Raw genomic sequence first — 14,619 nt, forward strand, 5'->3', positions numbered from 1 at the left:
CTAAAATTGGCAGCTATCTTTCGACTTAAAGTGCATGAACTATGTCATTACATTTGAAGAACGTCTTAAGAGAGATATTTTTATACACATTATTTAAGAGCCTTATGAGGACCGGTTGAAACGTGCTATTTTCAATTTTTACCTTTGCTATAGGACCATAGGTGAGCTTCAGTTTGGCATTGTTATAGCTTAACTAGGATTTTAGAAACCTAATAAATCAATTAGGTTTTTTGTTCTTTGCTCATCATCTCCTTCACTTCATTGCTCGATTGTTTTTATTTACTTCTTTTCTTGTACCAACCTAATTTTTGAAGGGTTTATTTTCTTATTGTGTAGGCCATTGTTTACTGTTTTGCAGATTTATGGTAGGATATGTGTAATGTACATGGTTTGGCTACCTTTCCAGGTTAGTTTCAATTTGACTATACGTGGTTATGTGATTTTACTAAGTATTTTAGTTGAAATTTTATGTATTATGGATATTTTGTTGTTGAGTTACACTTCCATTTTGCCGCAATTATCTAAAATAGGTTTCTGATTTGATTCATGACTTAGTTATTGCCTTTGATGTTGTTTTATAAGTTCCATTTGATCCCCTTCAATCCGATTTTTTGTTAAAGAACTGATGTCACTTCAGATGTAGTAAAGCTTGAAGAGATACCTAAATGGTCTGTTCATGTTTTTTTATTGTTCAACTGCTCAAGCAGTTACTTTGAGATCTGCTCAGAATTCAAATAAGAGTTGAACTCATTCAAAAAATTAATTTAGTGTGTTTTTGTTTAGAAAATGATAGATTTGTAGGGATACCACATTTAGATTTCTTCCATGTTAAAGGAGACCATCTCATCGTAATTCTTCTCTTCACTTTCTCATTTTCCTTAGGCTTTACACTTCAAAAGCTTTCTGGTTTAGTTCATTTCATATAGTTTATTTCTTATACCTAAAAGAAAGATGACAAAAAATAATTTTTCTACAATGAAGTTACTAATGATAATACGCAAGTTGGTTTCCCTTTACTAATTTAAACTAACTTATTTTCATCATGTTTGGGGTTCGCCTGCCTCTATGATTTTTCATTTTAGTTGTTATATTGTCAATTATGCATTCACAGAGGTTTTCTTAGAAGGCAAGCTTACACTTTTGTACCAGTTCGATCCTATACTGTTACAACATACTTTATGTTATTTCTGAGCAAGTGAACTTCATTTTTTTCATGCGCATTTGTAATCAAGTAAACGGCCCGTGCCCTATGGGCACGGGTTATCCCTAGTCTATATAACAAAACAGAGTGGGGTTGTGCTGACTGGGACAAAATAAATGCTCCTTGATGGTGAGTTGGCTGGTGATTTGGACAAATCAACGGTCAGATGGAACGAACTGTTGTTTTGCATGTCTGTCCCCAATCAAGCTCGATTCCTATTCCACAACTCTCTCTTCATGGCCCTCAGCCTCTTTCTCTTCCACCAAGCTCTTTCATTCACTGTACCGATCCATCTTCGTGAATGAATAAATTTATGTTACTATTTTTTAATATAAAACTATTGGGTATGAAACCCTTGCATATTTGTGTTAGAAATGAAATGAAATTCAGCCTGGTAAGTCTCTCAATGGTGTTCGCCCTTTTTGATTATTCATTGATTAAACATGGTAATTTTGTGTTTCTAAGATTTACTTTGTTCTAGATGCAGTCTAACATTCTGCACTTTGTGTTTTGTTCCATTAGTCCTTTGTTTGTTTTTGTTCATATATGTAATCGAATTATACTCATAAGGTGTTTGAGAAAATGTCAGATAGGATGCTTGTTGTACATTAAAGACTGGAAATCAACAAATCTTGTAAATGCTAACGGCTGTGGTGGACAACTTGTTACACAGTGAAGATATCTATAATAATCTTCGTGCTCTGGAAGTACTTGACTTACATGTCGAAGAAGGCAGAGAATAATAGAGTGACTGTTGAAGGTTCCAGTGGACGATTTCTGTTGAGAAAGAAGCAAAAGAGGAAGGTCAGCTTTTCTTGTGGAATGTTGGGTCAGGAATGCGTCCATTGACGGCTACGGTTACTGTTGCCGGTGGAAATGCCAGGTTTTCTATCTATACCTTATAACTTGTAGACAAAGATATATTCGGGAGAGGATTTTTATTGAGAAATTGATAATTCTTGAAAAACATCGTTCTCATTTTCGAGCCCACTGATATGTTGGAGACAGAGAGAGAGAGAGAGAGAGAGAGGTTGGACTTGGTTGTGGGTCTAAAGCAGCTTGGTGTATATGCAGATACTAATTGTCATCTATGTTTGCATTAATGCAAATGGCGGCCTTCCTGGACGAAAGGTGAGGTTTGTGTTTATCTTCTTTGTGGGTCATTAAGCATCTATACAGTACCTCTTCTACAACCTAGCTTTTTTGCTTTACATATTTACGTCAAAACATCAACAACAAGACTATTAGGAGTTATGTTGTTTATATGTTTAAGATTTTAAAGATTCAGAGAAAATTATTACACATCCTTCGTTTATTACACATCAATCTGTGCACAAAAGTCACTCTATCACCAATACAATAACCAGCGCCTCCATATTTGTTGGGCGTGTACACTAATAATGCCACTCTCGCTACCACCATGACAATGAAAATCATTACGACCACCATAATTACAACTAGCACCATCACGATGCGCACTTCTGGACCACCATTATCAATACCAAACTAATCTTGAACTCAAATAATCTGACTTCCGTAAGAGAATTTGGAGGTTCAATTCCGCCCTAATTTTAGAATCGATGCCTTTTGAGTATTTGTTTTCCAGCTTTGGTGCATAATAGAGGCTTTGGATTAAAATGGATAAAGTTTGATTTCCAACCGTTTCTATAGCACTACCGACAACATATGAAATGTTTAATAATGTGGCAATTAGTGCAATTGATATCTAGCTTGATATTTGAGAAAAATTTATATTATTCTTGCTTGCATTTATAGAACTTCACCATGGTCATACCCCATATGTTTGAAGATTTACTTTGATGTATGACATTTTTTGCCTAGATATGTTCTTCGAAAGAAGCCATTGTACCTTCTTCCTTGAGCTCCTGAACTGTTAATGCTTATATTCTATACTTTCATTTACAGGTGAAACTCTCTGGATCTAAGTAGTCAATATTTGACATCCTTGCTGAAGGCATATCTTTTGGCTCTAGGAGATGCGGAAATTGAGATTATCGATAACCTAATATGTGCCCCTTACGTCGAGATGACTTGTGTATAGTTCATTCTTTTGATGTCTCATGTTTTGTTTCTTTCACCAACGAGAAGACCGAAAAAGAATCTATAATTTAGATTCTTTGATGCCAATGAAGTTGGAAATAGGTTAAAGTGAGAAAGGAATAGTCCCCATTTTTATATTAAAGTCGCCCATTTTTATATTATGATATCTATATTTCTTTTATGAACTATATATATTCCTTCTATTATCTCTATAACTTTTGGATGGTTGTTGAAATGTTGCTTATTGCTACTACTTGATATGCAAATGATCTCTCTAAGAGATGAAGCCTTGGGTGATACTATGTTGCAAAGGGAAAAGCAACTATCAATACTTTTTTTTTTGATGAAGTCGCAACTATCAATACTTGAATATTGAAATTTTTTATGAAAGAGAAATGAAACTAGACTTGAGTAGTATTTGTTGTTCTTTTGTTTCACTGGGCCTTTTTCTCTCACAAAAGTCTTTAAAATAACTGCTCAACTGTCCACGAACTAATTGTTTCGAAGTCTCCCATTTGAACACCTCTTAGACTCCCTCTCATTTTTCATTGACAAAAATGAATTTTATTATCTTCTATTTTTCTTTAGCGGCCTTATCTCATGTTTTTCTACTTAATAACCACAACAAATTTGTTCACACACACGCAGAGTGTTCAATGGAAGTGTCCGTGCCAGAGGCACGGGTAATATCTAGTCTTTCAAATAACAACCTATTTCTTTACAAAAATAATCATGTTGGAAAAGTAAACGAAACAATTTTAAAGATTTGCATTGGAGACATACAAAAATTTGAAAGTCTACTTTCCTTTTTCATTGATTACAACAAGTAAGAAAGACAATCTAAAGATTGAGTTCTCAATTACCATAAACTAACTCATCAAAGGAGTGAAACAACGAGGAATTTAAGTACAATTTTCTTTCCTTTTTTCCTTCTCAAGTATATTTTTTTTCGCGTTCTACGAGTGTGAGGTGCAGCCGTTATTACCAAATCCTTAGTACCTTAAAGATTTGTAATGAATCAGTTGAGTTTACCAAAACAAGTACAACATAATCATGAACAATTTTGTGGAATGTTTTCAATACTGATGAGTATTCTGAGGCTTATGCTTTCGATGAGCTGGGACGGTGACCGATACAGGCGTCTTCTGGGATGTACTTACCCCAGAACCAATGTTTCTTCCACACATTGTTCATCTCTTCGATTGGCACATTCTTAGTCTCAGGCAAGAAGAAATAGATAAAGATTGTCATTAGGAAAACGAACCCGCCGAAGAAGAAGAAGAGACCAAACTTCATGTGGCAAAGCATGGCAAGGAAAAGTTGGGCAATGATGAAAGTGAAAAACATGTTCACTGATACATTAATGGACTGTCCTGCTGATCTGATCTCAAGGGGGAAAATCTCACTTGGTACTAACCAACCCAATGGCCCCCATGACCAGGCGAATGCCGCTACATAGGTACAGATCAAGAACAACAGTAGATAGGAGGATGATTTTGATATGGATCCCACACCGGCTACTCCAAATTTTTGGCCGAGGATGACTCCAACAAGAATCTGTAGTATAAAACCACATTCTTACTATATATATTGGAAGAATTACTACATATTTAATTCGATAGATATGTTAAAGCATATTTACCTGACAGATGAACATCTGGGTGCCACCTTCAAGGAACAAGGCTCTTCGGCCAAGCTTATCAACCGAGGCAATAGAAATTAAAGTGGCGAACATGTTAACGACACCGGTAATAACAGCTGACATGAGCGCAGCGTCATCACCAAACCCAATAGTCTTAAATAGGACGGGAGCATAGAACATAATGACATTGATACCAGTGAGCTGCTGGAAGAATGGAATTGCAATTGACATAACAAGCTGAGGCCTGTATTTTGGCTGCAAAATGTTCCTCCATGGGTGTTGCACCTGCTTCGATGTCTCACTCGCCTCTATAAGGTCTTGAAATTCTGCCTCGACATCGTCTTCGCCACGAATCTTCTGCAACATAACCCTAGCCTTCTCTTGGTGCCCTCTTTCAATGAGGGAGTTGGGTGTATCAGGAAGGAAGATGGCACCGACAGTCATGATGATAGCAGGTACGGCTGCCAGACCCAGTGAAACTCTCCAACCATTTCCTCCCTCCATCTTGTTGGTCCCATAGTTCACAAGATTTGCTACCAATATACCAATAGTAATGGCCAATTGAAAGCCCATGTTGAGTGCTCCCCTTAGCTTTGCAGGTGCCATTTCCGACAGATAGACAGGGACAGACTGATTCGCATATCCAATGCCGACACCAAGTAGTATACGACCGAGGATTAACATTGCTACATTGACCGCAAACCCGTTCAGAGCAGCACCTGCCAAGAAAATGATTCCTCCTACCAACATAGAAATTTTCCTGCCAAAAACTCTTGTTGTGGCAGATGCAAAAAATGAAGCAACCAAAGCTGCAATATACAAAGAAGAAGTGAAACTTGTTAACAACTCGCTGTCGAATTTGCAATACTGATTTTCATGACCAGTTGCATCGTGCATCTTTTTGTAGACTGATGGGAAGAACTTGACCAAGAAGACATCCATGGATGTTACTCCTCCTGAAACTCCGAGATCATAACCGAAAATTAGACCACCAGTGGCAGCTACCAGACATGTCATGAGCACAAACAAGGTGACTTTTCCACCGTAATCCTTGGTCGGTCCATGAGAAACAACGCCACCTCCTGCCATTTTCTCTCAGTATGAAGAAGAAAATAAAAAAAACTTTTTTATTTCTGATACAGAGAAGTGAGGATGAGTTTAACATTTAATTACTAGGTGCTTATATAACAAACGTTTTGATGTTAAAAATAGTAGTAATTTGATATGTTCCTTTATGTTTGGATCACGAAACTATTTTTGGATGATTCGGTTTTGATCATCTTAATCACATTTTAAATTCCAGCTGTTGGATTAGTAGATTTTGAAATCATTCTTAATCTAACTTCTTTACCTTGTTAGATTAAATGCTATGTTTCTATTTTTGGTAATATTGAGTAATGCGTAACAGGGGTCTTGGTAATGTAGGGCCGGTACGACGGCTGGATGCACCCTCTACCCACGCCCATGAAGTGATCCCAATGGATTCGTTTAATCTATATCTTACTGGTGATATTCATGCAATAACTGCAACAATTTGTCTCTTAGTTGCAGCCATTGATACTCGAATGTTTCGGGAGTCGTCCGCCTCTCCATTGGTTTTGATTAGAATGTGTTAGAAGTGACTCGAATATGGATTGGGATGCGGAATGTCACAGCCCACTCATTTTGACCCATTTTGGAGCACCAGGCAGCAGCCTATTTGGGCCGGACAGTAGCCTATTCAAGCTCACAACAGCAGCCAGACTTAGCCAAACATCAAGAATGGGCCAGGCAGCTTTGTGCATAGTTGGATACCTCATTTTGTGCACTCTTTGGCCCAACCCAAGGAGTTTTCTAGAGATGGCAAGGAGATATTTCCTAGAGATACTTGGAGCCCAAGTAATCTAGAGATTTCCATCACCATTAGATGTGTTACATGTGGGTAAATCCTAGCCGTCCATTGTATATAGGAACTAGTATAAATAGGGGATCACCCCTCATTTGTAAAGCATCCAAGTAAGGATTCAAGAAGTGTTAGAGAGAGATTGAGTGACTTGGGAGTTGTGCCCAAGAGCTTTCTTGTAATCTTCAAGTTTCATCAACAAAGATCATCTTCTCTCAAGTGTGTGTATACTTTGATAGCTTCCTTTCCTTGGAGTTATAGTGTTGGAGCTTGCCTAATAAGTCAAGGTTACTTAGGCATCTTAGTGGAGAAGGCTTAGACTTGTGCTAAGACAAGTGCCGCACGGTGTTAAAGTATAGGCCGAAACTTTACTCCGTGACAGGAAGCTAGGCTTGTGTCGGTGATTAGTGTTATCCGTGTATAATGTCGGTTGTAGAGAGAGTCGGTTGTAGAGAGTCGGTGAGGCGGTGGGATTAGGGTTTAGTGGCTATATAAACTAAACCCTAAGGAGATATCAGTATCACAATCTCACGAATCTCTTGTCTAAACTTGTTTGCTTATCATAGTGGAAATCATCGCGCCGTTGTCGCCGTGGAGTAGGTCTCACCAACCGAACCACGTAAATCTCAAATAAACTCAACTTTTAAATTTTTCCTCACAGGGGGTTTTCATATTGAAATCTTTCAAAGGCTATTCTGATTTTCGGTGCTCAGGTACTCTTCTTCCTTTGAACTTGAAAAAAGAACTCTTGAAACTTCATCATTCTTAACTTTGCTCCTACCAGTTTTGAATCTGAATTGAGGTAGTTTTTCATCAACACATGAAACTAGGGGTACACAAGCTTGACCAAAACCCATATGTAGCACAAACTTGTAAACCTTTCATTTGTAAACTCATAAATTAATAGATACGTGAAAGGTCCTCTCTCTCTTTAATGATGTATTTATTTGAAAGTCTTTTGGTGTTCATTATCTATTTAGTTTACTAATAACTAATTTATGTTTCAACTTATGATTCAATTAAAACCAAATTAAGAAAAGTTGATAACAACTGGGTTTCCAAGAGTAGAGTTTCAAAAGTATGACGCTAGAGTGCTCGCTTTCTTGGAATATGCATTCGCTAACGGGTTTGTTAAGGAAATAGTTTAATGCAACACCGTAACGAATTAATTATCATGAATTGAAATTTATACGTTTGTATAATTTGTTTATTTTTTGTTTTTTAGTACTCTTACGTTGATAAACCTTGTTATGCAGGTTATACATGGAGTTTTGAGAGGACAAAGACTATTTGGATGAAGATTTAGGGCCATCAAGTAGTAGACACTGTAGTATACATTTTTTTTACATGTTTCGTATCTTTGAATACAATTTAAAATGTTTCTATTTCACGTTTGGCATTTTAATGTGTTTGTTTTAATGTAAATGTGAATATTTGTTTGGTTGAATAAATGTGAATTTTTTGCTTCTTTTTGCGTGTTCGTAGGAATTATTTTTAGGGTCAAGCATCCTGCCAGCTCAAAAACAGGGACCGTATTGAAAAATAAAATTCAACATTAGTCACGGAAACAATCTGTCAGTATACCTATTAGTGTCGGTTTTTACACCGTCGATGATAAGGAGCAGAGCGCTATTGTACAAAATTTAACGACCGACATTTACTACAAAACCGTCATAAATGTTCATCATATCAGTGACGGCATCTAGAAAATCGTCGTAAAATCCGTCGGTAATAGTATTGCCGACCCCACTTGTAGCGCGGGTTTTCATTCTGTCGGTAACATCATTACCGACGGTTTTATCTTATTGGTGATGGTTTAAAACTGTCGCTAATAACCTAATTTTTTGTAGTGACTCCAACCACCGACGTTGGCGCATATTCAACTCCTTCTGAGAAAATAGATACTTGAGGCTCTTGTGGTCGGTAAAGAGATCAAACTTTTCACCGTACAAATAATGCCTCCAAATCTTCAGAGCAAACACTATAGCTGCCAATTCCAAGTCATGAGTCGGGTAATTCCGCTCATGCGGTCTCAATTGCCTCGAGGCATAGGCAACCACCCTATCACTCTGCATAATAACACAACCCAACCCCTGAATAGAGGCATCAGTGTAGATCACCAACCGAATACCACTCTCAAGAATGGTCAAAACTGGTGCAGTAGTCAACCTCGTCTTCAGTTCTTGAAATGCCTGGCCATACTCGGTAAACCATCGAAATGGAACTTCCTTCTTAGTTAGGTTCGTCAATGGCCCTGCAATACTCGAGAACCTCTTAATAAACCGTCTGTAATATCCAGCCAGACCCAGAAAACTGTGAACCTCCGTCGGCGATGTGGGTTGTTCCCAATTAAGCACTGCTTCGACCTTAAAAGGGTCAACTGATACTCCAACGCTAGAAATAACATGACCCAAGAACATTACATCTTGCCAAAATTCACACTTCTCAAACTTGGCATACAACTGATGTTCTATCAGTCTATCTAGTACCAGTCGTAAGTGGTCTTCATGTTCCTCCTTAGTTCGGGAGTAGATAAGGATATCATCGATAAATACAATGACAAACTTATCTAAGAAATCTCGAAACACCCGATTCATCAAATCCATGAAAACTGCTGGAGCATTGGTCAACCCAAACGGCATGACCAAAAACTCATAAGAACCGTAGCGTGTTACGAATGCAGTCTTAGGAATATCCTCCTCTCTAACCCGTAACTGGTGATACCCTGATCTCAAGTCAATCTTCGAGAACCACTTGGATCCTTTCAGTTGATCGAATAAATCATCGATCCTCGGTAAAGGGTACTTGTTCCTCACCGTAACCTTATTCAACTCCCTATAATCTATGCACAACCGCATCGACATCTTTCTTTTTAACAAAAATAACAGGCGCACCCCTCGGGGAGCTACTCCGGCGTATAAAACCCTGGTCAAGTAACTGTTGGATCTGATCCTTGAGCTCACGTAGTTCAACTGGAGCCATTCGGTAGTGAGTTCGAGCTATCGGTGCAGTACCCGGTTCCAACTCTATGCAAAAGTCAACCTCTCTGCGTGGTGGCAACCCTGGTATATGGCTGAACACCCCGTGGTACTCACATACCACATCAATCATCTCTAGCATCTTACCCACTACCGGATGCTCTATCAATTCTACGTTTCCCTAGTGCATCTGCCTCATTTGTCTCGTCAGTCCAGACACAACCAACACCTCTTCACCCGGAAGAGAAAATGTGACAGTCTTCGCAAAACAGTCCACAAGTGCATGATATGAAGCAAGCCAATCCATCCCCAAGATGACATCATACCATACTAACTGAAGTACAAAGACGTCTGAAGCAAACTCTCGTTCACCTAACTTGAAAATGCACCCCCGACAAATATGGTCTATCACTATAGACCCACCCCAAGGTGATGACACAACCAAAGGGTCCACACATCAATCTAACACTATAGGCAAAGTACGAACAAAAGAAGTAGAAATAAAGGTACCCATCGCACCAGGATCAAATAATACTCTTCCCAAATTGCTATGAATAAGGAAAATACCTTCAACCACCTCAGCATGTGCTCCAGCATCTCTAGGAACTATGGCATTCAGCTGCAGCTGCTGACCACGTCCATGTAACCTTCCTTGTTGATTATGATCTTGTTGTCGCCCTTGATTACTAGTCTGAACCACATTCTTCTTAGGACAGTCAGTTGCTCTATGACCCTGCTCATAATAGTTGTAGCAAGTCCCTTGGAAGGCCCTCTGTCTTCCCCAGTTGCCATTCAGTGGTTCTGGTTGTCCACCAGTTGCTACCACTGCTCTATTATCTCGATTTGTACGAGGCCTCTTGCCATCACGCTGCCCATGATAACGGTCATTTCGATTCTTACCACCGTTCTTGTTGTTACTACCACTCCACTTCTGATCCTGTCCCATCTCTCCCTTGACACTCCTCTGCTTCCTCATCTCTTGAATGTAGTCATCTTGTGCCTTAGCACATGTCACCACTTTCTGATAAGTGTCGAAACTAGGCTGCCCAATAATCTGCCTCGCAATGTTAGCGAGCAAGCCATTCACAAATCTTTCAATCTTATCATGTTCAGTAGGGATCAAGTGAGTTGCAAACAATGACAATCTATGAAACTCCTGCTCATACTCTAAGACTGTTTGATTTTCTCCCTTGCTTCAAATTTTGGAATTCCCTCGATACTTTCTGTTGTGTTGAATAGGGAAAGTAGTTCGGCTGAATGAATCCTTAAACTGTGTCCATGTCATAGTCATAGGATCTACTAACCGAGCATGTGTATCCCACCAAGAAGCTGCATTTCCTTCTAACTGAAACACTGTCATCCTCTGCTTATACACATCTAAGCACTCTAGGTTATGCAAAATCTTATCCATCTTTTGGCACCATGCATGTGCTCCTATAGGTCCCGCGCTTCCATCTAATACTGGTGGCCCCATCTTCTTAAAATTGTGATAATACTGCACCCAAGGTATCTCTGTCGGTGGCCTCTGATTCACCACAAGACCTTCCGTCCCTAGTGTCGGATTATGCGTCTGAGCTTGTTCCCTTGTCCTAGCCTCTACTGCAATGTTAATCAAATTTTGTAATCCGGCTGCATCAATGGTTACCATTCCTCCTCCGTTCAGATTTTGATTTGGAGTCGCATTGCTCTGAGCTTCTGCCGACGTACCCACAGATCCTGCCGGTCCTCTTTCCTCAACAGAGACTCCTCGACCTGCCCCCTACCTACACCTCGGCCTCTACCTCGGCCTGCACCTCGACCTCGAATGCGAGCACTATGACGTCCCCTACGAATAGATCCCTCTCCGCCGATGAATCTAACGAAGAGAAGAACAAGGATAGAAACTAAATTAATATCACACACAACACCCAAGAAAAGACTAAAGTGCCACTACTGCTTCTAACTGTCTAATAACCCTACAATCCCTAGGATTTATGAACCTCTGATACCACTTTGTAACGCCCCAAGTCTAGATTTCCACGTTGGCCGCCATGAAAACCTAAATTTAAAGCATTCCTCAGCAGAATAGTGAACAAAATTGATGTATTCACCAAAAGAGATAAACAACACCAAGTACGAAGCTCTTAAGTAACGATAAATCAACTAAAAGATACTTTATTAAGTTCTCAAAACCAAAACGATGTCTCTACATCATCGACACGTAAGTCGAAAGAAACGTAAAAGAACTAACTACCTAAGCACAAAAGAAAACTATCGAGAGAGCTCCTCCAAAGGCAAACTATGACTCAAGCAGGTGCACCTCCTGATTTCCTTTACCTGAAAAATAACAGGCTGGGTCAGAACCCAGCAAGTAGATTTATAAATCCCTAGAACCTTAATACACAGTCTCAAGATAGTCCACTAGATTTCTTCATTACATATAAAGGTGTCAGTCTATATATATGCATAAGCTTTTAGGCAAGAGAGAAATAGGCAAGTGACATTCCACAAACAAGATAAGTGATATGGTAAGTTAGTGTCCATCCAGGGAAATCAGATTCATCATCCGAACCCTCCCATAACCCATGTTGCATGAGAGTGTGGTCCACAAGATTTCCTTTGTGTTAGCGCCGACCCTATACGTTCCATACCTAGGTCGTACCTCAGTACGCTTCCCATGCGAACCCGTCGGTCATCGCATAAATACTCAGTAGAGAGGGTCGAACCAACCACCAAACTCATCAACTACTCACCAACTCACAACATCACACGCATACACAAATCAATCATCATAGCATACGGTATACTTACATGTTCAACAATAATATATAAAAATTCATTAACTTATCAAGAACTGACAAATAAATCATGCCTTATGTAATCAAAATATCCTTGAATAACCTTCATGATATTGCTTAATTTTAAATCACCAAAACACTTATATTTATACCCTAAACCATATTAACTAGAAAGATGGGTCTAGTTATGAAAGTCATACACCTTAGACATACTAAATAGTGACTTACCAATATCTATAGTTGTTGAATTCTCTAAACATCATGTGAATATGAACCCGTATGAGTATAGTATGTAACATCTATCATCCAAAGTTTGGTAGTTCAATAGATTATACATTAAGGCTATTTTCTACCATGAATAAACCTCAAACTATGATCTAAAGTGATCATACCTACTGATTTTTATAAGCTATTACTTGGATGTCACTTATTTGATGTCTATGTTATAACCCTAACTCTAATTTGGTTGGTGTATAGTTTAGGGTTAATGAATACAATCTAATCCCTTGATTTCCTATGAAAGAGGCTATTAAAATCATGGGGAAGAAGAAACCTACCTTGAATTCGAAGTAAAACGATCCCCACACGAAGAACCAACGTAGAAAATCACTAAGTTCCAATCCTTCCTTCTTCATCTTCTTGGCTTTCACTATTCAAATCTTCCCCACACTTTATCTCTTTAGGAATCCCACGGCAGGAAGAAACAGAAAAGAATATGGGTTAGTGTTAGGGTTTTGAGGGGTTATAAGGGTAGTGTTATAGGCACCCCACTATATTGGTAAGGGCACTACATCTTCACTCTCGGATTTTTCTTCATTGCTCTCTTTAGCATTGAGCTTATCTTTCTTCTCCTTTTCTTTTTGTCCCTTTCCTGAAACTTGCTTTCCTGAAACCTCCTTTCCTGAAACCTCCTTTCCTGAAACCTCCTTACTATGTTTACCCTTTCCCTTATCTTTCTTCTCTATTTCTTTTTCTCCATTTCCCTTTTTTTTTTCTTCTGACCCTCCTGTTGTTGTAGTGGTGCTTTCTTTGCAGGCACTAAACTGCTCTCCTCTGCAGGCATGAAATTGCTCTCCTCTAGTCCAATGTCCTTGTTTTCTTGAACCATTCCCTCAGCCAGTAGTTCAGAATAAGCTTTGAATGCTTCATCCCTCTCATCAACAGCTTCTGCCAGTTCTTTCCTAAGCTCTTCATTTTCCAGCTAAAGTTTATCAATTTCTGTCTTGAGCTGGGCAGTTGTTTCCTTCTGTTGTTCAAGCAGGAGAAGCATCTCACTTTCGTTGCCCCTAGTTTCTGTTGTCTGCAGCATCTTTGTTTCATCTTCGCTTAGAGGGAAAACATATTCTTCGCTCACCTGAAAGAGAAAACAAGTCAGTTAGTTTCCATTAAGCCAGTTAGTTTCCATTAAACCAAAGAATATTTAATAAATCAGCCAGATTACCATAAATCATTAATTTTAGTAGAAACAAGTCAGTTTTCTAGAAACCCAAAAACTTTCCATTATCTAAATGGCATTTTATACCTGTTCTTCTGTCAGACTTGCTAGCTTTTCAACAAAGGTCTCCTCAATTTTGCTAAGCGACCACCTTAAAATCCTTGGTATTTCTTCTTTGTATTTCTCCTCTCTTTCATAACATGTAGTATGTTAGAGCTTTAAGTAACACAAACAAATTTCTATGGATTGAGTAAGGAACTTCAATGGTAATTTATAATTGAAAGAAACTCAAACATACTTACAGGGAGGATTAGCAGGCAGCCTGAAGCTTTAATTGGGGCGTTCGGGTGCTTATTGATGTGGTCAATCATGAATTGGTGCACCGCAACTGGCCAATTGTAAGTCTTAATGGTTTCCATTGATTCTAGGTAAAGCAGAATATGTGTGGAAACCGAGTACCTTGATGTTGTAGGAAATAGAATATTTGCAGCAATACACATGATTATCAACCTAATTGCATCCATCTCATCCTCATCACCAACTCCCATTCTCAGTGCCTTGCCTATTTTAATGCATGAAACTTTGGGAAGCACCTCTCCGAAGTACTTTTCATAAAAAGCTCTTTGTGGTTTCTTCATTACTT

General features: G+C 38.8%; 1 protein-coding gene and 1 long non-coding RNA gene across 2 annotated transcripts; one reads left to right on the forward strand and one right to left on the reverse strand.

Moving 5' to 3' along the window:
- Window positions 1-2,200: 2,200 nt before the first annotated feature.
- On the forward strand, window positions 2,201-3,452 carry LOC147566411 (uncharacterized). The gene is made up of 2 exons (XR_015230454.1): window positions 2,201-2,332; window positions 3,128-3,452. It is a non-coding gene; the product is annotated as an uncharacterized LOC147566411 (long non-coding RNA).
- Window positions 3,453-4,050: 598 nt separating this feature from the next.
- Window positions 4,051-6,064, reverse strand: LOC147566412 (sugar transport protein MST6-like). The gene is made up of 2 exons (XM_086652914.1): window positions 4,905-6,064; window positions 4,051-4,819 (listed from the first exon to the last, which is right to left on the reverse strand). Exons 1-2 carry the CDS (start codon window positions 5,991-5,993, stop codon window positions 4,364-4,366), a joined length of 1,545 nt encoding a protein of 514 aa, XP_086509040.1. The 5' UTR covers window positions 5,994-6,064; the 3' UTR covers window positions 4,051-4,363.
- Between the last annotated feature and the right edge of the window lie 8,555 nt (window positions 6,065-14,619).

Source organism: Eschscholzia californica, unplaced genomic scaffold (assembly GCF_041429995.1).
Source record: "Eschscholzia californica isolate CP2 unplaced genomic scaffold, dmEscCali1.0.p SCAF_1, whole genome shotgun sequence".
Lineage (NCBI taxonomy): Eukaryota > Viridiplantae > Streptophyta > Magnoliopsida > Ranunculales > Papaveraceae > Eschscholzia > Eschscholzia californica.

Excerpts from the sequence above, each read along its gene's own strand:
- LOC147566412 (XM_086652914.1), bottom strand. The coding sequence starts at position 5,993 with ATGGCAGGAGGTGGCGTTGTTTCTCATGGACCGACCAAGGATTACGGT. Across the intron at positions 4,820-4,904 it reads CCCAGATGTTCATCTGTCAG|ATTCTTGTTGGAGTCATCCT; the intron begins GTAAATATGCTT and ends TTTATACTACAG.